Source organism: Salminus brasiliensis, chromosome 7, assembly GCF_030463535.1.
Source record: "Salminus brasiliensis chromosome 7, fSalBra1.hap2, whole genome shotgun sequence".
Taxonomy (NCBI): Eukaryota; Metazoa; Chordata; class Actinopteri; order Characiformes; family Bryconidae; genus Salminus; species Salminus brasiliensis.
In genome coordinates, this window is record NC_132884.1 from 35,593,300 (window position 1) to 35,617,941 (window position 24,642).

Below are 24,642 nucleotides of genomic sequence, written 5' to 3' on the forward strand. Positions count from 1 at the left end.
CTGAGGCTGCAGTAGGTACCGGCTCATCAAACTGGAAAGTTGAAGACTGGAAAAACATAGCTAACAGATAGTGTGGTCAGAGTTTGTCACCAACAGCACGAGTCGTGGGCGTATGACATATGTAATGCACCATGTTACAAAGCAAAAGTTTCAGACTGGTTTCATGAGCATGAGAATGAGTTCAGTCTTCTTCAGCGACCTTGAGTTGAGCATACTGAATTCAATTTCATACTGAATTCAATTTGCTGTTTAGTCCTAAATCATGCATATTTTCAGTATCATGCATATTTTCAGAAACTGAAACTCCTCCTATTAATAATTCTCTTTATTACAGTAATTACAACATCATTAAATACAAATGCATAGCACTGTAACCGACAATAACAATATTAACAACAATAACATATAACAATAACTATAAACCAACACAATCAGTATTCATGCAACAATTGCTCATTCTGTAGCCAGCCACCCTGTAGCTCACGCAAGTGTACACTGGATGGCCAGTGGAGAATTCACCACACAGCCTTTCTCTTTGTAGTGGCTCAGGAGTTTTTTCCACAGAAAGCTGAACTGCAGCAAGTCCTTGTTACCTACGAACATATATGTGTTTGTATTTTCATCATTCTTATCAGTAGACCAGACTTATCTGATTCTTTAGACAAAACTGTTTTGATTTTGAGGCTAATTTTAATATAACTGAGCTGAAGCACATGTTTTATTCAGGTGTTTTATTTTTTGCATTAAAAATGAAATGTAATTTGAAGTGAATCTAGTATTTAGATGGAACTTTTTCCATACTTCATTTTTCAGTAGTTCTAACAGTATTCTTATGACTGTATCCAACTTTTTTGTCATGGCCATTTTCAAGAGTTTGTTTCTTCTGCTTTTGTGTAGAATGTATGGTCATATCGAATCAAATGGTTAATGATCGTATCGAATTCAAAGTGAATGCAGTCTGAAATAGGCTACTGCTGTGGACACTGCTCATAAAGTAGGTAGTTATGCTAATCCAACATTCCAACAGGCTATTTCATATTATTTTGAGCTGTTTAGAGCAGCTTCCAACGCCTTCCAACATCTATAGGCACCAAATTAAAAACATCCACCGTCCATATGTCTGCTCTTACCATTTTGTAGGGGGGTGAAGCTTCAGTGAAGCAGGCGTATTGGGTGCTTGTTAAGCAATCAGGTAAGATGTTAGCCTTGAAGCTACCCTGAGAGCCTCACATGCACCCGACTGAGCCATTTCTCTGGGTAAGGATATTCTTGATTTGGATTCTCCTCCACAAAATGGTAAAGCCAACATCAGAACATCCCTAACCAGAGAAATGGCTCGTATGGACATATGAACGTATGAATGTTTGGGTATATGTTTTAAATGTAGGGCCTTCAGCCATAGACGCAGGTCCTATTCTTTGGAAGGCAGTGGATAGTTATATGGTGCTCCACAACACTAGACCTGTTTCCCCTTTTAAGCATAATTTCCCCCCTTCTTTCTATTATTGTGATGCCCTCTAACTGAGCCTATTACTCTACTCACTGTATTACTGTAACAATTAAGGTGGCCAGTACACGATCTGAGAGATCAATTAGAATTGGAGCTGAGGTCTACTGGAAGGCATATTTTCAAGAGCAAGGTTGGTGACCGTTGTCCCTAAAATGTTTGCTATAAATAAGGTCTCTAATTCAATTTGTATTCCAGCTTAAATTTTGAAATGTCTGTGTTCATAACACTTACCAATAATGCAAAGTCCTTCTTGGGCTCTGGTGATGCCCACATTGACTTGGTTAGGGTCCATGACAAATCCCAGTCTCTTTTTGAGCCAGGCCTTTGTTGGCTGTATCTCAATGTCCGACATAGGGAAAGAGCGTACAGTCGACAGGATGACATATCGCCATTCACTTCCTGTAGTTGAAAGAAACAGCAAGCCCTGTTTTGTGTGATTGTTCTTTCAAAGGCAAACAGGAGAACATCATAATTATTTGTCAGTAGATCTTTATTTCTCTTAGCACCATTAAATTCAGTGATTAGGTGCCATTATGTGATTCCCTTTGATTTAAAATGACTGAAAATAACACTGATAACTCTGAAGGGGTCATAGAATAGAAAACTGTATTTCTGTTGGCATAGTTAAATAAGGAGAGTTCGGTAAATGGCAGTGACATGTTGTGAAACCTCCAACTCTGATGTGTCATCTTTCAAAAGCAAAACATGTAAGTTAAATGAAGCTGTAAAACTGGCCAATTTCAAAAAGTCCAAAAATACACATACTCAGCTCACTAGCGAAAGCGATTCAAGGCTAATCTATATTGTTAGTTTGGGAGAATATGGAAGTGAGCAAAAACGGGGCCGCTGTAGCTCGACCCAGAGTTTAAAACAAGACTGTCTGGTAAGAAACAATGAAGACAATGTTAGCGTAAACCAGCCAGGAAAAGCATAGCAAAAGCAAAAGTGTTTCATACTGAGGCTGAATAACACAGTGGTAAATAGGCTTGTGAAACCATTTCTAAGCAGTTTCACCCCAACCAAAGTGACATACCTGTTATTTATGAAAGAACAATGTAAAATACTCAGTAAATGGACCAGTTCTGGGAAGTAGCAAAAACCTGAGAAATGGGAATACAATTTCCACTCCTCAGACTTTGAAATTTAATTGAATGTGTACAACATTAGTTCATTTTTGAGGAAAGACTGATCGGTCAAAGAAAACATGTAAGTCAAAATATACGTCACTACAGTTCTAGAGGATTGATCCGACATTACCTTGACTCTTCATGATGGTGTTCACTGTGATGTTTCTAATGCCGTATTTAGACAAGATCTCATTGATTTTTGAAACCTGGGCATTGTATGGTGTCAGTATAGCAGTTTCCTTAGGGTTTATTCCAGATTTCATCAGCTGCCTGGCAATTCGTACCTGAAGCAAAAGATTCTTGTGGTTAGTGTCACACCACAGTTAAATGTTTATGCAATGGCCTAAAGTACCTAGGCCCCATTTACACCTGGTCATCTCATGTGAATAGTATCTGGATTGTATCCTGATAAGCATATACACTCTGTAGTGGTTTGACTCACCAGATTTCTCATTACACCTCCACCCCATACAAACTCACTCTGCACCCTGCACTTACCTACTTACTGGAACTCTGACCTCTGCTTAGTCACACTGCACCACCACAGACTTCTCCCCACTCACACTACACTCGAATTTACACATTATCTAGTGTCTTTATGTAAATAGTAATGTAAACATTTCAAATTATTTATCAAACCTGTACATATTAGGCAGTACAATTAAACAGTACAATAGTGTGTGCTCAGTGTTTTTCTAATATGTGTATAATGTAAGTTAATGTGTGTGTATGTGTTTATATTGTGTATATATTTGTGTTTTTACTACCATGCGGGATTATATACCTCACCTTCAGTTTTTTACCCAATCTTCCTCCCCAGTTTTACATAGCCAATCATCCAACTCACTTGTTAGTACTCTCCCCCTACCACATGTAATGCTCCCGACACTGGAAGTGAGTGAGGAGTAACACATGCCTCCTCTGACACATGTGCAACCAACCACCGCCTCTTTTCCAACTAGCGCCGATGCAACCTCACCAGACAACCAACACACTCTCAGCAAAGTGCTGGGTACCTAGCTCGATCTAGCAGATGCCCGTGCTGGACAGCATCACACAGAAGTGATATGGTGAGGCCAATGGTGCACTTTTGGACTCTCTTGGGCTGCCGATGGCAGATACAGATGAATTTTATTAAAACAGCTGTGAAAGTCAGTTCTTTTTCTCACCACTGCCTCTGCCTCCTCGATGTTTGCTTTTGAGTTCTCATTCCCTCGTTCAGTCGAGACCACCAGACTCAGCTCCTTTCCGTCCACATGGCCAAAGATGATGGATGTTGGCTTTTGATAAATGTTCAAGAAAACACTCATCCTGTAAGGTATTCCAGTCTTCAGTTTTCCTTCATAAAACTCTTTAGAGGGAAATTCACAGATGTCTTCTTGCTAAAAAAAAAAGACATAGCCATAGCATCTGTTTAAGACATGCGACTGACCCCTACAGTTCAAAGTACAAAACCTACAAAGGTCATTTCCACCTACCACTAGGTATACCAACTACATGCCAGCCCCCCTTGACCCTGTTCATCATTATGAAAGACAATGGATATAGGACTACTACTGAATTTGGTCCAGACCAGACCATTCTCAGCACAGCAGTGGGACAGAGTGTGTGTTAGACTTGTGTGTCAGACACAGTTGTGCTGCTGAGGTTTCGTACAGTGTGTGCACTTGCAGGCCATATGAATGTAGTTGACACACATTTGACAAATTTAAAGACAATGGCTCTTCTGTGTATTGAAGAATCTGTGGTCAAATTCTGATCACAGGGCAGCTATAGACTACATGTTTTTGGTTTAGGCCCGCTGTGCCTGGTGCACTTATACTAGGACAACAAAATGCTCCACCACCAATTTGTGGGTGGTTCTGTTCCACTGATTTCACACAAAATTAACAAATTCATCCATATTTTGCTGATGTTTCTTTTCTAGAAAACTCCCAGTGCTAAGTTAACTCCCATAGAAATTGATTTTTTATGGGATATTGGCATAGCCTACATAACATCTTCACACTCAGCGAGAGCAGAGTCGGATAAGTAAGTTAATGAACACTTCTCTTACCATCCGGTACTGGGTGTCCAGCATTAGTGCTTTGTTCATGTAACGCTCAAACAAAGATCTCCTCATCCCCAATCTCTGCAACAAGTCAGTGTGGACCACCGGCTGCAACTGCTTATGATCACCTATGAGGACAATCTGAACAAAAAAATCAAGTAATCACAGTTCAGTAGATTCAGTACTTAGTCTACTTCTTTGGTGTGACTTTGACATTTCATATGTATATAAGAGGTGTTCTTTAGCTTCTAATAAATTGAGTTTTTTTCTAAATAATATAGGACCACGATGGAAAAAAAGAGAAAAAAATCCAACCTTTAACTCAAGTGAATTTATTCAGTAGGAAAAAAATCCCACATTAAGAAACAATTGTTTAACATCAAATCATGTGTGCCACAATTATTGGCACCCCTGATGTTAATACTTTGTACAACCCCCTTTTGCCAACAAAACAGCACCTAATCTTCTCTTATAATGTTTCACAAGATGGGAGAATACAGATAGAGGGATCTTTGAACATTCCTCTTTGCACAATCTCTCTAAATCATCCAGCGACCTGGGTCCTCTCCTCTGCACTCTCCTCTTCAGCTCACCCCACAGGTTTTCAATGGGGTTGAGGTCTGGGGACTGAGATGGCCATGGGAGGAGCTTGATTCTGTGTGTGGTGAACCATTTCTGTGTAGATTTGGCCATATGTTTTGGGTCATTATCTTGCTGAAAGACCCATCTTCAGCTTTTGGGCAGAAGCCACCAGATTTTGTTTTAAAATGTCCTGGTATTTCAAAGCTTTCATGATGCCATGCACCCTAACAAGGTTCCCAGGGCCTTTGGAAGAGAAACAGGCCCACAGCATCACTGATCCTCCCCCATATTTCACAGTGGGCATGAGGTGCTTTTCTGCATACTCAGCTCTTGTGTTACGCCAGACCCACTTAGAGCATTTGTTGCCAAAAATCTTAGTTTCATCTGACCAAAGCACACGGCCCCAGTTGAAGTTCCAGTACTGCTTAGCAAACTCCAAACGTTTCCGTTTATGATTGTGAGTGAGAAAAGGTTTTTTCCGTGCATGCCTCCCAAACAGCTTGTTGGCATGCAGATAGCGCCTGATGGTTGTTTTGGAGACTTTGTGACCCCAAGAAGCTACCATTTGTTGCAATTCTGTAACAGTGAGGTTTGGAGACCTTTTTATTTCTCTTATCATCCTCCTCACAAAATAAACTTGCGTCCTCGTCCAGGCTTGTTTACCACTGTTCCATTTGTTTTAAACTTCTTAATAATTCCTCTGACAGTAGATATGGACAGGTGTAGGTGAGTGGCTATTTTCTTGTAGCCATTGCCTGACTTGTGGAGGTCAACACACATCTGCCTTACTTGAATGGTATGTTCCTTTGTCTTTCCCATGTTGAAGAGAAATGGCCTCTGTGTCACGTCATATTTATACCCCAGGGAAACAGGAAGTTGTGAATTACTAATTAAATGTTCCTACATACTCTGATCAACTTCATAAACTACTGTAGAATTGACAGAAATACTTTAATTACATTTATATCCTAAGAAATGTTAGGGGTGCCAATAATTGTGGAACAGGTGATTTTATGAAGAATAATTATTTCTTAGTCAGGGATATTTTTTTCCCCCTTAAAATTCACTTGAGTTAAAGGTTGGATTTTACTCTTTTTTCCATCGTGGTCCTATATTATTTAGAAAAAAAAACTAAATTTATTAAAAGCTAAAGAACACATCTTAACCAGGGGTGCCAATAATTATGGAGGACACTGTACATACACTTTATGAAAAGGAAAAATCGTAAATGCTACACTATATGTCCGAATGTTTGTGGACACCCCTTCTAATGATCAGCTAAGTTAAGTTGGACCCATTGCTGAAACACATCTTGTCTAGTTCCTGTAGAGAAGTACTGATAATAGAATAGAACTCCTTGGAGCAGATAAACATGGAACTATTGGCACCATTTTTAATGCCAGAAGTGGACTAGAGAGCTCTAAAGCCCCCCCCAGCATTAAGCTACGGAGAAGTGGGACTGTGTTCTTTGGAATGATGGATGGTGCTCCATCCAGTACTTTGGGATAAGTTGGGGAGCTGGGGATGAGGTTAGACTCTTGTCACGATTGGCAATCAAATTCTCACAGCAGTGCTCCAAAACCAAAACTTCCTGGACAGCAGAGGCAGAATAATTTTTAGCTTTTTAGAATTTCAATTTTTATAATACCCTGATTTTGGTTGAAGGAATGAATGAACAGGTATCCCAATACATTTGTCCATTTAGTGTATGTAATCTGAATAATGTGCTTTGCTTTAATTTGTTATTATAATTCATAATTGGACGTTGATATTCATGCCAATGGGGTTACTTTATTATGCTAACATGTGCTTAGTAGTTAGAATATGCCCATTATAGTATATAATAGAATGGCTACCTGCTTAGGTTTGTGTGTGACCAAGGGAATGAAGGCCTCGGGCTCTGTTGCCATGGCACACTCATCAATGATGATTTGTTGAAAGTTGAGAACATCAGCCAGGACAGGATGTGAGGCAGCAGTGCAAGTGCAGAGGATGACATTATGTTGCAACAGCTCATGTTTACGAGCTTTCCTCAGGCAGTCCTTGTAGCTGTTATAAAAATGCAAGATAGATAGCAAACAAACAAACAAACAAATGAATAAATAATCCTTTTTAATTGTGCAAAATTAAACCAGCATATCACTTTCAGTGTTTCAGAAGCTGCTAAAAGAATAATAAGAAATAAAGAGTGATATTAATGATTAATTCTGTTAGTTTTGTTAATTACCTTTTCATTTCTTCTTCAGTGAGGTACTGGTCTCTTTGAATTTTCATTTCAAATGCCAGAATTTGAACTGAGAATGGGTTACTTTCCATGCGGATCCTGTGATGTAATGTAATCAACCTAAAAAATTGCATTTCCATTAGTTGAAAGCAAAGCGGTGCAAAGTCGGCTGTTTAAAATAGCACACAAGATGTGGTGATATTACACACAACACTACATGTAGCACACAGCGTATCTGTGTATGAGGCTGCTCAATACTTCTGAAAGGTAGAACAGTACCTGAGTTCTTTATTGGGTTTTTCCACTCTTTGAGAATGACGGGAAAGCTTCAGATTGCTGCCTGGGTAAGGAAACTCCAGAATCTCCATCTGATCACTGTAGACCCTCAGTGGTTTTAGTTTCTTCTGAAGTTTCAGGAGTTGACCTACAAAATTCCCATAATCATAAATCACATAAAGGCAATGTTGCTGTCACACAGAAACCTTGTATCTCCATTTTGGCCGCTTTTCACTTTCTGTAAATGTAAATCTGGCAGATGATCTCTACAGTGTATTAAAATATCATGATGATTTGACCAATAGAAGTGCTCCACAATGACTTGGAACAAAATCGTTTACCCTGGCTTCTATTGAAAGTTATCAAGGTTTGCTGTTTGGGAGATATAAGGTTTTTGCCCAACAGTGACAATAAGCAATGTATAGAGAAAATGCTCATGTAAATCTTTGTGCTGTAAAACAAATGAGAAACAGGGAAGTAAAATTAACAGAAAAATTACCTGCTACTACGTCAACAGATTTATTAGATGGGCCACAGTACAAAATGCCTCTCTTCTTTGGTTCTTCATCTTTAACCTTTTGACAAGGGGGAAGTTTTTGGTTTTCTTTGAAGAACCAATACACGATGTGGACGCCAACTACAGTTTTTCCAGTCCCTGTCACAAATAAGACGCTCTTTTTAGGTGACAGCTTATCACATGTTGTAAAACATACTTCTCTAATATTCTGATAGCAACTTATATAAAATATATTTAAAACTGAATGTTGTAATAGGTCTGCTAAACAAATAAAATCAGGAGATTTTTACACATTATAAATTATTTAATTTAATTAGATTCTTTACACTTTTAAATATTAAATGTTTGCCTCTAACCTGGTGGTCCTTGGATAAGGGTAAACTCATTATTCAGTGCTTCCTTTATGGCTTTGCATTGACTGTTGTTCAGATGAGGGAACCCCAAAGAACGATGATCCTCAATCTCAAATCTGGATTGTTTACATGCTTGGATTGTGCTTCCTAAAGGTGGAATACAACAGCAAGTTAAATTACTTATAAAAACACAAAAGGCAATCTACACATAGGCAGTAGAAGGTTCTTACTTTCATGATGTGTCTTTTTACCAGTGGCAATGGTCTTCACAAGCTGGTTAGCCGTTGTCAGATTGTTAATAGCATTCTCTTTGCGTCTACAGAGGAAATGAACAAATTAATGGAACAATTCTATACAAAAATGTTGGGCAATTTCTGTCATAATTGCTTTGTGACCGTACTTACACATCTGGCAGAAGCTTTGGGATCAGCTCCACTGTGAACCTAGCTTCCTTACTGAACACAGTCTTTGGCATGTTTGTCATTGGCATGTGGTTGACACGGAAATTTATCTCCATGTAAGTCAACTTTTTCGACTCTTCTTCTCCTGAGACTTTAGTGACTACTCCATGAGCTATCCAGATGAGACCAGGAACATCCATGAGATCTAAATCCTGAGAATCTTCAGGAATGGGACTTAGATCCTTCTGCTGCATTCTCATCCGGATGCATAAGAAACAGTTCCACAGGTTTCCCTCAATAGCCCACTGAGCTTTTTTTTCGAGAGGCAAGCGAAAGGATCCCTGAAGATTCGTATTGGACTTTTTCCAATTCAGTGATGCATCTTCAATGACGATGCTCTCATTTTCTGCTACAGCGCTACAGGCCGACTCCATTTCACACAAAGGTTTCCATATTTTCTGATAATCCATGTATGTGTTGTATGATAGCTTCGAGGAGAACAACGCATATTTTGAAAAGCACATGATTGGATTTCTTGTGTGCTCCAAGCAGATCTCAAATTTGGGGGTCACAACAAGCAGCTGAACGGATGGTACCAGAAGCCCCCGAGCAGTGTCCGTGCCTAACTGGACCTCGACCATTTTTCCCTGCTTCAGTTCCAATGACATTTCAATGTAATGCTCCTCTTTCAGATTGAACATCTCTATCCCTGAAGCCTTCACTGGCTGCATGTTTGTGTGTCTTCTCGCAACTTGTAAATGTTCAATCTCCTGGACCATGAGGTCCCAATTTTCCTCTCTGATAGCTGACACCAGGTGCTTCCAGGACTCGAAAGGCACGTGAGCTATGACAGATTTCGCTTTTTGTTGTTTCAGCTCAGTATGGATGCTGGGACTTGTAAAAGAATACACCCTTCGCATCCATCTCAGTGTCATGCAGTCATTTGCTTCATCATACCTTGGTTGATCCACTAACTGCAGATCTCTGTACATGATGCCAACTGTATCTGGCATGGAGGTTCTGTTCAGTGGAAAGCTTACCTGGAAGTTGTTTCCAGTAGGACTCATTTCAACAATGTAAGCCACCTTTCCTTCATTTTGGGCAGACAGCTTTGATGCAAAACTCAAAGAATGTGATTGCTTCTGGCATACAGACTGATTGCTGTTCTTCAGGGTAAAATCAACACAGCACTGATCAACTTCTTGGGCAGTGTACGGTATTTTGCCATTATCAAGTACAAAGTGAAGAAGCCGCTGCACAATGACATCTACATAACGACGGATGGGCGAAGAAGCCCAGGTGTAGCAGTCCAGCTCCAAATCGTAGTGCCCAATTCGTGAGAGGTGTGTGGAGTTGGCACGTAATACATGTGACTTGTAAAGGAGCCTCCTCAAGTTAATCACAAGAGGGAGAAGAAGAGGATGAAGGTCATCGGTTGTGATGAGATCAATTATTTTGTAGACATCTCTGTCCTGCACAGCAAGCTGAAGTTTCCTCAAGACTGACGTCAGTACAGGAAAGGATTTAGAATCAAAGGGTAATGTCTTCTGTTGGGTCACACCATTCAGTTCATTTTGATCAAGTTGGGATGACAAATGAATGGACAGTGGAAGCATAGAGACATTTTTGTCAAGGAATTTGTGAAGCTCATCCCTATTTGGTCTGTCCTGGCACCTAAGAGGAGTTAGGCTCATTGTTCTTTTGTCAGACAGAAGCCGATCAGCAACAGTGTGGTTGAACATGATCATCAGCTCCTCCACCAGCTTGTGAGAGCGCCTACTTCCAACAGCTATATCCTCGTCAGGTGATCTGTAGCACCAGTCATCCTGTTTTCTGTCTTTCCTATGAACCTCAGCAAAGCGGTTTGCTGCAACGAGACATCCTTCCAGGGTGTTGAAGTCATAGTTCATTGTATCGTTGTCTGAGGTTCTTAAGATGTGCTCAGCATCTTCATATGACAGTCTCTTCTTGGAGCAAATCACTGATTTGATAAATCGTCTCTTTTGTATGTGGTGTGTCCGCTTGTCAACTTCCGTCATTAGGGAAATGCAACGGCGCTCACAGTTAGGGAGTAAACTGAAGTCTTTGGTACTCAAGTTGTTTGGGAACATATATGTAGGTTCCCCCTCTGACACATAGAAGGCAGTTCCTTGCTGTCTTGCGTATTTGTCCAGTTCACTGTCTTTATTCACAAAGCTTGCAACATCAGCGATGTGAATTCCTATTTCATAGCAGTGGCCTAAATCCCTCACACTAATGGCATCATCAAGGTCCTGAGAACTTGGAGCATCAATGGTGAACGTCAGTAGGTTCCGAAAATCTTCACGGCCATTTGTGAGTAAAGGAATTTGTTTGAAATTCTCCATTTCTTTTTCAACAGGCAGAGGAATCGTTCTTTTGAGTTGGTACTCCTTCTCAAGTACCTTCAATCCCTCCTCTAGTGAAGTGACTTTGGGAAGTACATTAACCACGATTCCTAAAGGATTATAGAAACCCTTCCCCCATCTCAAGAATTTGACAACAAAGAGATTGTTCCTGCGGGTGTCCTCGTTAATCCTGATGAATCTCTCCACAGTCAATTTCTCAGGATTTCTTATGGCGACGTGGTTCGGTTTGTCCTTCCAAAATGGCGTGAACAATTTAGGAATGCATATGTTAATTGGCGTCATCACTTGATCGTCATTGCTGTCAATAGTGCAGACAAAATCTTTGGTGAAAGCTGCATGCTTAAGCACTTCGATCACTTTTCCTTTAGGAGGGATTGTCTCTGAGTTCACAATCTCTACTATTACCACATCTCCAGAAAATGACCGCCCCACATTCTCTCTGCCTTTGATGTCTATCTGTAAGGTGGGCTTATCAAGTGGCTTGGCATAGCCTGAGTCATACCTCTCCAAAACTAACTCACATTTGTGGATGTTAGAGTTGCTCTGCCACATTCTGTGTGGTTTGGGAGATTCGCTTTCCTTCATATGCCTCACCAGATTGTTGTCAAGATTGTCCGACTGAAGAACAGGAAACAGGCCTTCCTCGGTTAAGTTGATCTGCAAGTCATGGTGTTCATCCAGGAGCTCTTTCAGAATGGGGTCCTCGTCGATGTCTGGTGTTTCGGAAATGATTGATTCATCATCGCTGCTGTCGTCATACTCGGTATTGATCATTTTTGAGATTTCCAGAAGTTCTTGCTTTAAATTGTCCCAAGTGAAGTCTTGAGGATGAAAACTACTGCGGTCGAAGCAATGCTTTACATAAGACGTCCACATTCTCCAGCACTTCCCAAAGTGAGAGCAGCAAAGAGCTGAAGCATCTCCGACTACAATCACTTGGGACTGAGCTCTGGTCATGACTGTGTTCAACACACGCATGTCACTGAAGAATTCAAGATAGGTCTCCTCGGTCACCTTCAGGCTGTCCTTGGTGTGCACAGTGCTTATAATGATTACTCTGAATTGCTTTCCTGTGAAGAAGAGGTATTTAAAAGAGTTGTCAGCGGCATGTTCATATAATTCTATCATTGGAATTCAGAAAAAAAATATTACCTTGCACATTTTCTGCGTTCTCTACTGTGACATTATGGAGGCACCACTGCTTTAGGCTTTTCCGAATTTCAAACACCTGTGGAAAGAGGTGAGTTACAGCAGAGCATCATAACAAGCTAACAATATCAGTATATAGTTTTGATTGTTCCTTATAAGGGTGAATAACATTGCATTGCATTACCTGACTGCCCTGTGAAACAACACAGATTGATTTTGGATCCGGCTGTTGCCACTGCTCTGGCCATTCACTCAACACTTCCAGGACAATACCAACAACACTTTGAATTTCTACTGAATTGATCCAAGTCAAGAAACTTGTGTCCAACTGGCATTCTCCACGAACGTGAAAGAACTGTAGAGCACATTTGTCTGGATGAGAAGATACATTTCCTTTGGCCTTGATCACATCCTTCTTTCCAACATAAAAATGTGTGGACACAAAATCCACAATTTCTTCTGTGGAGCGGTAGTTTTCATTGAAGATGATTCTGCTATTTTTAGCAGTAGTGGTGGTCTCTGACTGATAATAATGGAAGAGGCGATTTAATATAGTATAGTCTGAGCGTTTGTCCTCCTCCACAGAGAAAAGCCTAGGTCCCATCTGCATGTGATCCCCGGCTAAAACTACTTGAGTCTTTTCTCCTGCCAAGCCAAGAGCCATCAGTGCTTCACACTCTAGCATCTGAGAGGCTTCGTCAATGAGAATGTGACTGAAGTAGTTAGGTGGAAGCTGCATGTCGTGGAAGAATCGTGCCAGTGTGGTTGTAATTATAATGACTCTTTTTGCATCCACCGTTTCTCTGTCTGGGAATTCAAAGGACAATCCATCTTTTGATAAATGGCAGTAACGTAGAGTGTCAAGATGAGTTGTTCTGAGAGAAATTTCCTTCGCTTTTATCCTTAGAGGGCTGATTGGATCGTCAGCAGTTGTTACACAACTGTGGAAATGATCTTTGACATAAAGATCAGCAGAGCTATAAGCAAAAAAAAAGAACATTCTGATCAATAAAGCAGCCTATTAAATTCTTAGTTTGAAGGAAATAACAGAACACAAGAACATCAACTTAGCACAGACTGGATTTACCTGTTTGTGTGTGTACAGATCAAGATTTTGTTTTGTGGGTTCGATGCAAGGGCCAGTGTAATCTTTGCAAGAGTGAACGTTTTGCCAGTTCCAAAAGGCCCATATATCAGAAGTGGTGCCATGTTACGTCTTTGGTCAGACGCTCCCAGGATAAAGTCCATAGCAGCTTGCTGCTTTTCATTTAGCTCACCTGGACTTGATTTCTTTGGAACTGGAGCATTGCTGTCTCTCAGGTCAGGTAAGACCCTCCTAAGGTCTGGCAAGATGTCGACAGCCTTGTGCATCTCGCAGAAGCCTATGCGGTCTAATTGGAACTGGATCTCCATCTCAACTGTTGTTTCTGTTTGAAGTTTCAGTTCAGCACAGCAGCTGTTTGAGAGCATCAAATGCACTTTTGTCTCACCAACCATATCTTTAAGGACTGCAGCTTCATACACACGCTGGTGGTCATTTTTTGGTTTTGACAGGCCGACAAGGGCCGACCTAACATGTCTCTTTAGCATGTGGCCCTCTGGTGTATCAGGAGTGAGAGAGTGGGAGACAGACATGCTTCCAAAAAGCTGCCCTGGAATGGCATATTTCGTTTCAAACCATTCACATAAGCAGTTTTGAAGAGACATCTTCCCTCGTAGATTCAGCCTACAGGATGAAAGACAGAGAGAAAGAAATTCCTTAAATGGTACAAAGGTAAGCAGTCTGGGGTATTTGAGGGAAAAATGTTTTTGGGTACTTAATACTGAGCCTAATAGTTAGTTAATAACGTACAGCTGGTCTGTAGAAATGGAAATGAGCTGCAGGCTTGACAGGCCGAGTGGAAGTAAGAAAGCAGGCTTGCCTGGGCCATTAAAGCACTGCCTGTGGACTACTGAAAAAATTGAGGGTGTTCTAAAACACTTCACTGATAGTGAATTTACATAGAGGAGCAAATAATAGAGATGCACAAAAAACATTTAAGCACTGAAATGTATCCATTTAATCAGCAAAGGACTATTAAAGCAGTTGCAAATTAGTTTTATTAGTTACGTTTCATCAGACTTTCATCTGTTTGTAATAAACCAATCAAACAAGACGAATTTAAATAGCTCAACAAAACTAATAGAACAAGTGATTTTTCCAGATTCAACACTAAACTCCACTTTTAATGACGACTGCAGTCTCAGAATTATTCAACCCCTTCATCACAAGTGTCTTTAGTACTTAATAGAGCACCATCTGCTGTTATGACCTGCCACAAACGTGATGCATAGCCAGACACCAGCTTCTGGCAGCATCTCCTGAGGAATTGTAGCCCAATCCTCATGGGCGGTAGCCTCCAATTCTCTTTTAATCATGGGTTTGCTGCTGGAACCACCCTCTTCAAAACCCACCAAAGATTTTCTATAGGGTTCAAGTCAGGTGACTGAGACATCCATTTCAGAATCTCCCAGGACTTCTTCTGAAACCAGGCCTGGGTGGACTTCTCAGAAGGCATGATGTTTTCTCCTAGGAATTACTGATACTTGATTGAATCCATCATGCCCTCCATAGCGCCACAGAGGAAGCAAAGCAGCCCCTGAACTTCACAGAGCCACTGCCATGCTTCACTGTAGACAGTTCTTCATAACGTATGTGTCTGTCTTCCTTCTCCAGACATACTGCTGATCCATAGACAAGTTCTGTTTCATTGCTCCATAGAACAGAATCCAAAAACTTCTATGGCTAATTTATAGCAGACAGGAGCTGTGTTTTCTTGTGCTTTTGGGCCAGTAGAGGTGTACAGGCATGGTGACCTTCAGAGGTTTTGTGTGCGCCATACTGTGCAAACTGAAGCCTCAGTGCCTGCTGCCACCAAATCTTGCTGCAGGTCTTTTGCAGACACTCAAGGCATTTTGACCACCCGTTTTGACTACCGCCTCCTCAGGAATATGGTGGTAGCCAGTGATCGCTTCCTCTTTGCCATGTCCAGGTAGCGTGGCCAGTGTTCCCTTAACTTTTAACTTGTGATCTGTGTTTTCAGCTGCATCTCTTGGAATAATCACTTCCTTTGCTCTCTTTCTGTATCCTCTTCCTTGTTTGTGAAGGCAGTGAGCTCTTCTCTGAACTTTTTGGACTAACAAAGGCCTTGATTTGTCACCTGATTTGCATACGTGTGCTCTTATGAGGAATTATATTTAGTGGTTGAATAATTATGAGACTGCAGTCGTCATTAAAAGTAGCATTGTGTGTTGAATTTGAAGAAGGTGCTTGTTATATTAGTTGTGTTGAGATATTTAAATCGACGTTGCTTAATTGTTTTTTTTTTTTGCAAACAGCAAGTTTGTGGAATTTGCTAATAAACCTAATTTCCAATGGAGGTGGAATAATTTTGATTGCAACGGTATATACACAGTTATACAGCATGTATGAAAAGCTGAATTGAAAGTTTACCTCCTAACCAGCCGATCTTCTTCCATTTCTTCTTGGTAGAGAAAACTGTGCATTTTCTCCTTGTAATTCTGGTGGTTAATTGAGAAGAGTCCATTGGTTGCAGTGCTCAGGTGTCTTCCTGTCGGCCTGTACCTTTTTAGCAGTTCTTGCTGCTCCTCTGTCCTTTCCAAGCACGGGACAATTTCTACAGTGTCGTCTTGCCAGACCTGCTCATTGTATTTTGCTTTTCTGGTTGATTCAATTCTCTGTTGAGCAATTGGAAGGTCTTTATAGGCCTCCCCTACTCTGACTCTGAGTTTTTGCAGCAGAACTGGCCTCATATCAAAGTCAAACACTAGCCATTGTTCATAGAGGCCCAGCTGGTCCGATGTGAAGGACACTATAATTTGATAAACTAGAAAAAAAGGAAAAAGTTGTCATTATTGAGGTATCCTGTGAATTGAAAGATACCAGTTCAAGGAAAGCATGTCATTGCTGTCACCTTCTTCAACTTTTTAGGAGAACATAAAAACTTTCAATGGAAGTCAATGTAAAAATATTCAATTCCAAGTCCTTATGGAGCATTTTTATTGGTCCATTCATCATTGATCACAGTACATGCCAGTGACTTAACTAGATACTTGCCAATCAGTCAATGACAAAGGATGTAAGAGTGAAGTTAATTTTGGGTTAAGCACCATTTTGGAGGTATTCTGCATCAAGGCTGTTCTGTAGTCAGCTCAGATTATTTACATTTAACTTTGCTTTCTGTCATAGGTGATGTGGTATGGTTATATGGTCTGGTGTACTGTCTTTTAAAAAAGCTAACCTACTTTATACATTATATCCATGTGTTGTTTTGGATTACCCATGCTAATAATCCAGACAGGGCATCAGAAATTGGTTTATCCGATCTTTTTAAGACTGTAAAATGTCCTACGGTCCACTTTCTACTTTACTTTAGAAGTATCAGACGTTGTTGCATGATAATGATATTTGTAATATATTTGTAATATCTCACTTTACCGGGAGGAAAAAATTATGCAAATGAAGGCTGCTATGCTAAGCACATGTTTCCTTGGTGTTAAGACTGTGCTGCCAGAGTCCTTCGGTCAAAATACAAACAAATCCAGCACCCATAACATGTAACTGGGCTTTAGTGATTTATAGTTTTTAGAACTGTGTATAGGTAAACACACAGATAGCTGGTAATATCCAAGTACAAGGTGGGAGCAGCAATGACAGCATTCCAACTTTTAGTGGTTGGATCATTTGGATCAGTGTTGATAAAAGTTCAAGCTTTATCCGTATAAGAGTCCTGGTTATCCTTGCTGAATTTGTCCTGATATGGTATCCTCTGATTTTACTTCTGCTTCTCCAGTTTTATTGCTTTCCCAAAGATTACAAAAGTAAGCTAGTTTCTGCTTCTTCCCCACACCTCACCAGAACAATACCCCCAACATGGTGCTGTCAAAGACCAATAGTGAATTTAAGAAACCACTAGTAAGCTAGCTAGGCTTGGCCAATAATGTTAGTTTATACAAATAATTATCTATAATAATTATATTATTATATTTATTATAATAATAAATGTATATATTTATAAATATGATATTCATTATAATAATTGTATTTATTAATACAGTTATAATAATAATTGTATTAATAATTTATCATTATAAATAAAAAAGACTGCAATTTTATTTTACATTTTTATGAAGCATCACCCTATCACCCAGGCCTGAAAGTAGCCTGCTTGATTGTCACTTCCATAAGTTAATTAGCAAGAAAAGCTAGTAAAGTGAGTAGTAGCTAATGCTAGGAAGAAGCACAGCTTAGTTTCCACAATTAGTAGAATTAATGAAGCAGGTTAATTACAATTTGTAAAATGTATATTGCCATCCAATCACTATTATTTAAATAAAAAGAAATCCTGGGAAGTCTGACTTTCAAATAAGAGGGTTGCACCCCCCATGATTTATGTTATTACTCTATAGATGCTGCAAACAGAATGAACAATTTACCATATTTAGAGTTGGTTGTTTCTCTACTTTTAAACCAATCGCTTTTGGAGTAAGAACGTTCTTCACCCACATCCTTTCCAAGGGTAAACATTGCCCCTACGTCCTGCCTAATTAAAGCAACCACATCCAACACCATCTGTAGGGGCACATAGAATGTCATTCCATCATCAACAAAGTTTTCCATCATCAACAAAGACTACAGAAGTAGCTTATCACAAGAGTAACAAATTGTAAACACTTTAAATGTAATAATAAACAGAAGGTAATTCATACTGGTTTAAGTGGGACAAAACAGACCTTTGATGTTATCGTGAATTTCCACATGTGTGAGATTTTTTCTTGTCTTACAAAGATGTTGAGATCAGAATCACAGCTAACAGATACATCCGGAAGAGTTTCCGTCATCTGTTGGCAAAGAGATGCACAGATATGCATTAATTTTACCATTGTAAATTAACATCTTAACCCTTTAAACCCTGAAGGTCTGTATGTAGGCCCCTGTCCTCAAACCAAATCAGTTTCTGAATCATTTATATCAGTTATTCAGTCATTTATTGTAGGTACTGAATAATTTATAGTAGTAACTGAATTATTAGTAGCAGAGACTGAATCATTTATAGCAGTTACTGAGTCATTTATTGTAGGCACTGAATCATATATAGCAGTAAGTACATTTGTAGTAGATACTGAATCATTTATAGGAGTAAGTAAATTTGTAGCAGATACTGAATCATTTGTAGTAGGTGCTGAGTCATTTTTTAGGTACAAAATTACTTACAGTAGATAGATACTTAATAATGTATAGTAATTATTGTTTATAGGAGATACTGAATCATTTATAGGAGATAGTGAATCATTTAGAGTGGTTACTGGATCATTTATAGGAGACACTGAATTGTTTATAGTAGATACTGAATCATGTTTTGTAAAAACTAAATTAATTATAGCAGATAGATACTAAATCATTTAGAGCAGTTACTAAATCATTTTTATCAGATACTGAATCATTTAAAGCAGTTACTGAATCATTTATAGTTGATACTAAATCATTTTGGAAGAAAACTAGAAGTTTTGCAGCTTAATATTTTCACAATTTCACAATATACCTACCAGTAAAGTCTAGTTAAACAATTAAATACGGCTTGAATTAAACTTCAATAGAAAATAAACTTACAATCATGTCTTTGTTGATGCTTTGCTTGTACTCTTCTAGTAGAGAGTCCTGGTAGGACAGAACACCTTGCTCTTCTGCTGCTCGTATTTTTTTCCGTGCAAACTTGTATCGATGTTGCCATTCCTGGAGTTCCTCCTTACTGTGTGCATCCATGCAGCTATTTCCATATTCACAAGTAGATCGCCTGTGGCAAAACGCAAAGTTTACCCCAGTGTTCAGTAATCTCAGAGCGCCCTCTGTGTGATATTTGAGCTTACACAATACAAACACATAAGAGTCAGGCGTGACTTATACCTTTCACACAACTTGAAGACTCTGCTTGTTAGTGGTGGGTCACGGTAACTCCATGCAGAGGGTCTGTCTTCAAAAATCAACTTTCTGTGTTTCACAGTGAAACAGTGATTCATAAAGTCCTCATTTGTTGGGAACTGGCACTTACACACATGACAGTAGTGCTGTCGTTCTCGCTCTTGCGATGCTGGGCGCGAGCTTTCACATGAACTTGTACGCGAACCTGCACACGAGCTGGCCCTCGAACTTGCTCTCGAGCTTGGAGCTTGGAGGAGAAGTGAACGATCTAGACTTCCTCTACTCTCTTTTTCCCACACAGTCTTCTCTATGCTACTATGAGCAAACCAACAGCGATTAGCACCATGCCAGCACGGCTCTCCCTTCTCTACGTACATACAGTACTTCCACTTCTTGAAAGTTCGCTTTGGCAGGGCCCTGATCTCGTTATAGGCCACCCTTTTCCGCTGCCCTTTCTGGCAGAAGACCAGAGTAGGCCTCCAGCTGTGCCCAGCACAGCATTTTTGTTGCCCTTGCTTTCTTGAGGAAATCTTTCGAGGATTGTCATGGAAGCAGGTCTTGCAGAGTTCTACAAATGTTCCCTGAAACCCAGATAGGATCTCCTGCACTGCACTGGGGCTTCCTGATGATGGTGGCAGGTTTTTCTGACATGTTGAGTGTGTAGAGCCATTGAGTAACAGATGGAGGAGCTGAGTGAACTCAAGGCATTCGTTCTTCATGAAGTTCCACACTGCTGCTTCTTCTGTGCTTCTTGCATAGGAGCATCTCTGCCCATGCACTGTACATCCTAGCCCATCAAGAAAGTACCAGCAAACTTCATATCTTGCAGGTTGTGGAAACTTTGGACGTTGGGCCACTGGTCTCCATGTGTTACTATTTCCCTTTTGTCTGGCTAGTATAAGGTCTTTTGAACACTGGTGAGCACTGTCCACAATAGAATATGATATATCAGTCTTTACTCTGCAGCACCCCCTACATCCTACAAAGAGATCGTGTGTCGCTTGTAATTTGTGTAGGTTATTATTTCCAGCAAGTGGCATGGTTTTATTACAGGTCATTTACCTAAACAAACAAAAGACATAAAACACAATGTCATTAACCATGTGACAAGCTATCCACACATTTATTGTAATAATATTAGTCAACTCCAAATGTTTAGTAAAAAAAAACTTCTCTTGACTTTCACTGGACATCAGTGTTAAAAGATTTTATGTCATTTAAGTCATTTTGGAGCATTCCTATTGGTCCATTGCAAGTTTCAAATCATATCAGAAAATGGCAAATGTGGAGATCAATTAAGGGTATTACAAAAAGTGTTTATCCTGTTTTTTGGAGTAACTGTCTCTACTGCCCAAGGAGGAAGGCTTTCTACTGCATTTTGGAGCATTGCTGTGGGGATTTGCTTGCATTTAGTGACAAGAGTGTTAGTGATGTCGCTCATTAGCCCAGCTCGTCTGTGTAAGAGATCTGGCGATCTTGCCCATCCAACTTTGTGTTATTCAACGGTATTACAGAATCAGAAACATAATCATTAAGAAGGGTGTTATTAAAGTTGATATATATGCCTGGATCACAATATGCCAGTTAGTGGAACAGGATAGATTAGAGTTTTATTTGCCTTGGAATTATCTTTATGGTGTTCTTTTGCCAGAATAATCTGATGTTTATATCACACACACACACACACACATATCCATGTCACATAGCACACACACACATACACTATTTCAAACTTCTCATCTCAAAGTACTTTTTTTTCAATGTTCAATGTTCTATGTTCTACGATTCCATATAGGGGCTAAAAGCTGAGTGTGTGATGCCGAATGCTGATTGGGCTATTTCAGATACGTTAGGGTGTTATAAATTAAAAAATTGGAAAACATAGTTCAGGCTGGAGGAAGGTCAGATGTGCAGACTTTGAGAGATAAGCTTATTTTGATAGTCAGGGAAGTTGGGAGTAAGAACAAAGGAGGGAAGTCGCTTAGTTTTTACTGAGGTGAAAGGCTCTTTAATTCATATTCAGATTTATATGTTTTCATCACTATCACTATCACTGTTTTGTCCAGCGGTTTCATCCAATAAACTGGCAAAACTACCTTGGGACTCAGTCTGGATTGTTTCCACACCACAACAAACATTTTCCACTTTTCATTATCTTACATCCCCAACTCCCAAACATTTCTCTGTAGTATTGGTTGGCCCACCATCATTCCAGAGAATGCCTACATTACACATAGTGTAATGTTTATGTCAGTATGTTCATATTTATCTGCTCCAGAGAGTCCTATTCTATTGGCAATACTCATCTACAGGATTAGACAAGCTGTGTGTGTGCATTTGCACATCTGTGTCAGTGATATTTGCATTCAGCGACCAGTGATATGTATATCACATACATCGCCAGTCGCTGAATGCAAATATTGCTGACACAGATGTGATCCTACAAGGTTGAATTGCTTACTGGTATAAACTACCATTCCCAATTCCCAAGTAATATTTATGCCCACAGCTACACAAGTCTCCTTAACATACACAATATCTTCATTTTTGGCAATTTTCATAGTTTTAATATGTAACTTGTTAATATTAACATGTAACATGTTGTTCTTTACATTTTGATGCAAATTCCACAATGAATGGACCAACATGAATACTGTGTTTGTAAACATTGACTTCCTGATAAGCGGTGTTCCTAACTAGACCTTTGGAACTTGGTACTTAGAAAAGATACTTTTTTGACAGTGTTATACATGTGGAACAATTTGACTTTTAGTTTAATGTTTACTTCCTCTAACATCTTGCAAGTACTGACATTAGCTGTTAATAAGTATGTGTAAATACATATTAACAGTGTTTTTTAAGTGATTTATTTATTCGGTTTGTCCAGTCTTACTCAAAAGGTTGGCCACCCCTGTTCAAATGACACATTTTATTGATTTTACAAAAGTCAAAGTGAGCAAATTCTCTAAAGGAAGCAAACATAATCCTTGCAGTGACTGTAAATTTGTTGAAACTTTCCTTTTTTAAAGAGAATGTGTATAATAATATCTCCACCTCAAAGGTCATTTAAATGCATCACAGTATCAGTTCCTTATTTACAGTGGAGCACTAACCAGTCCAGTAACTTTAATGACAACATCAACTGTAAGAGCACAAACATCTAATGCTAAGAGTGGACTCAGAGCTTCTGTGCAAGTAAAATATCAAAACTTACCCTTTCCTCTTCTAAAGAAGATGTCTTGGGCAAGATGTCCCTTTAAAGCCCAAAACAAAAATACAAAACACTCCTTGTTTTTCTCCAGCAGAGCTGTCTGTGTCTCAGTCATCTGTGCCGATCAGGAAGTGTTGATGTAATATTTATAGCCTTTCCCCGCCCTGCTCATGTCGTGTCCTGCCTAGCAACCCTGCCAGACTCTTGTTGGCTGCACATCTGTTACAGTTTCCTGAGAACAACAGGGCAGTAATGGTGCAGGCTTAGGTTTCAGTTTCACTTTTGTGAAAATCCAGAGAAAAAGAACAGGCACTCCCTCCCTCCCTCCCTCCCTCACTCACTCACTCGCTCGTGATGCTGGCAAAAAAATAGGATGTTCGAGTTTACTTGGAGTTCATGCATGAAAAACACTTGACTGATTAATGTTCACACTGTGTGGATTCATACAATATGAAACACTATGAGCTTTCAGTGTGATGCCTGCCTGAGAATTTAAGAATCCTCTTTGTGGTAAGATGGATCCGGGAAACCCTGGGTGTTTTTGCATATATATGAAACAGTTTAATCAATGGGCGAAACCAAGCTCTGAACAACCCCGAGTGTGTCCAAACACCTGAGATTACACAGTAGAGGCTGAGGTGTTGCCTGGGGGTGTTTACACTTTGTCATCACAATATTTGCTCATACTATTTACCCTCTGAGACATTCCACTGAGTAAAGATGGCTTATAATGATCAGCTGATGTAGCCTGTCAACAACCACCATGTTCAACCTCTTGGTTAGAGTGAGCTCTTGAAGATATAGTATCAGTTTGGTAGTTTTGGTTAGAGCTTTTTTTTTTTTTTTTTTAGAAAGAAGTAGAACACACCTCATATCTCACACCTCATCAAATATAGGCCATGGTTATGGGCTAGCCTGTGGTCTAACACAGAGGCATATTTGTCTATGGTACTTCAAGATCATCCAAACAGATTTATTCACAATTAAGAGGAAATACTGCATGTTGTTTACAGTTTTGGGTGGGTGGGGGTAGAATGTGAAGGGAAACAAGCGTAAGTCCATGTCATCAGATTGGTTACACAAGATCAGGCAAAGGTGAAATGAAAGCTAAGCAGCTTAGCACAGCCTTAGGTTTCGTTTCCTCGTAAATGCAGACTAATTTATTCTGACCAGTGCACAGCCTGCGCATAGCACACTTCTCACTCCCTCTCTCTCTCTCACTCACCCACTCACTCCCGCTCTCTTTCATAGGACATTTTTCTACATTAATAAGAGGAAGACCATAGGACATGCTGTAGATAAATGTTGATTTATTAATTGAAGTATCCCTATGTATAATCACCTATAATCATATTCTGGACACCACATTACGTAAAGCCGACCCTGTAAGAACCTTGTAAGGCTGTTTTTTTAAGTAGTGGTACAAACTAAGATGTCTTAATGTCTGACACTGAAATGTAGCAATAAGAAGAAGATAGATGCAACAGTAAGTCTTTGTTGAATATTCTTGTGAACATATCAAGTGCTTGATATCAGAAAATAGATTAGACCCTAATTAACAAAGGGTTTATTTTCCTCTATTAAAGGGCAAATGGGGGCCTTCAGTCCAGGCTGCACTCATGGAGGTTTTAATTGGTTTAATAAATAGTACACTTATTGACAAAAAAAAAGAACGTACCCAGATGACATGCAGCCACCGTTGGCTTATTTTACAGTGATGTTGTAAACAAGAACAAGTCATTAGCAATGATGCAGTTTCTATTCAGGGTCAGACAAAAGTCAGGTTTGAGTATAGAGACCTCAAGGTAAGTGCTTTCAATCCTACCTTTGCTGTGGAGCGACACACTGTGCCAACTCCTGGTGTGATGATCTGGGG

General features: G+C 39.7%; 1 protein-coding gene across 4 annotated transcripts; it reads right to left on the minus strand.

Annotated features, from left to right (window-relative positions):
* Positions 1–310: 310 nt before the first annotated feature.
* On the minus strand, positions 311–22,906 carry helz2a (helicase with zinc finger 2a). Of its 4 annotated transcripts, none has more exons than XM_072684769.1 (21): positions 22,770–22,905; positions 19,541–20,617; positions 19,247–19,430; positions 18,370–18,477; positions 18,073–18,208; positions 16,070–16,463; positions 13,664–14,302; positions 12,761–13,553; positions 12,580–12,655; positions 9,044–12,497; positions 8,870–8,955; positions 8,643–8,786; positions 8,269–8,424; positions 7,773–7,917; positions 7,497–7,613; positions 7,126–7,318; positions 4,694–4,828; positions 3,807–4,019; positions 2,768–2,921; positions 1,742–1,909; positions 311–593 (listed from the first exon to the last, which is right to left on the minus strand). In XM_072684769.1, the coding sequence occupies exons 2-21, from the start codon at positions 20,611–20,613 to the stop codon at positions 481–483; spliced, it is 8,481 nt and encodes a 2,826-aa protein (XP_072540870.1). In that variant the 5' UTR covers positions 20,614–20,617; positions 22,770–22,905; the 3' UTR covers positions 311–480. The 4 variants fall into 4 exon arrangements, with proteins under 4 accessions (XP_072540870.1, XP_072540872.1, XP_072540873.1 ...); XM_072684772.1 differs by lacking the exon at positions 311–593 and adding an exon at positions 2,544–2,610 and having other exon boundaries at positions 1,816–1,909; XM_072684771.1 differs by lacking the exon at positions 7,497–7,613.
* Positions 22,907–24,642: the final 1,736 nt, after the last annotated feature.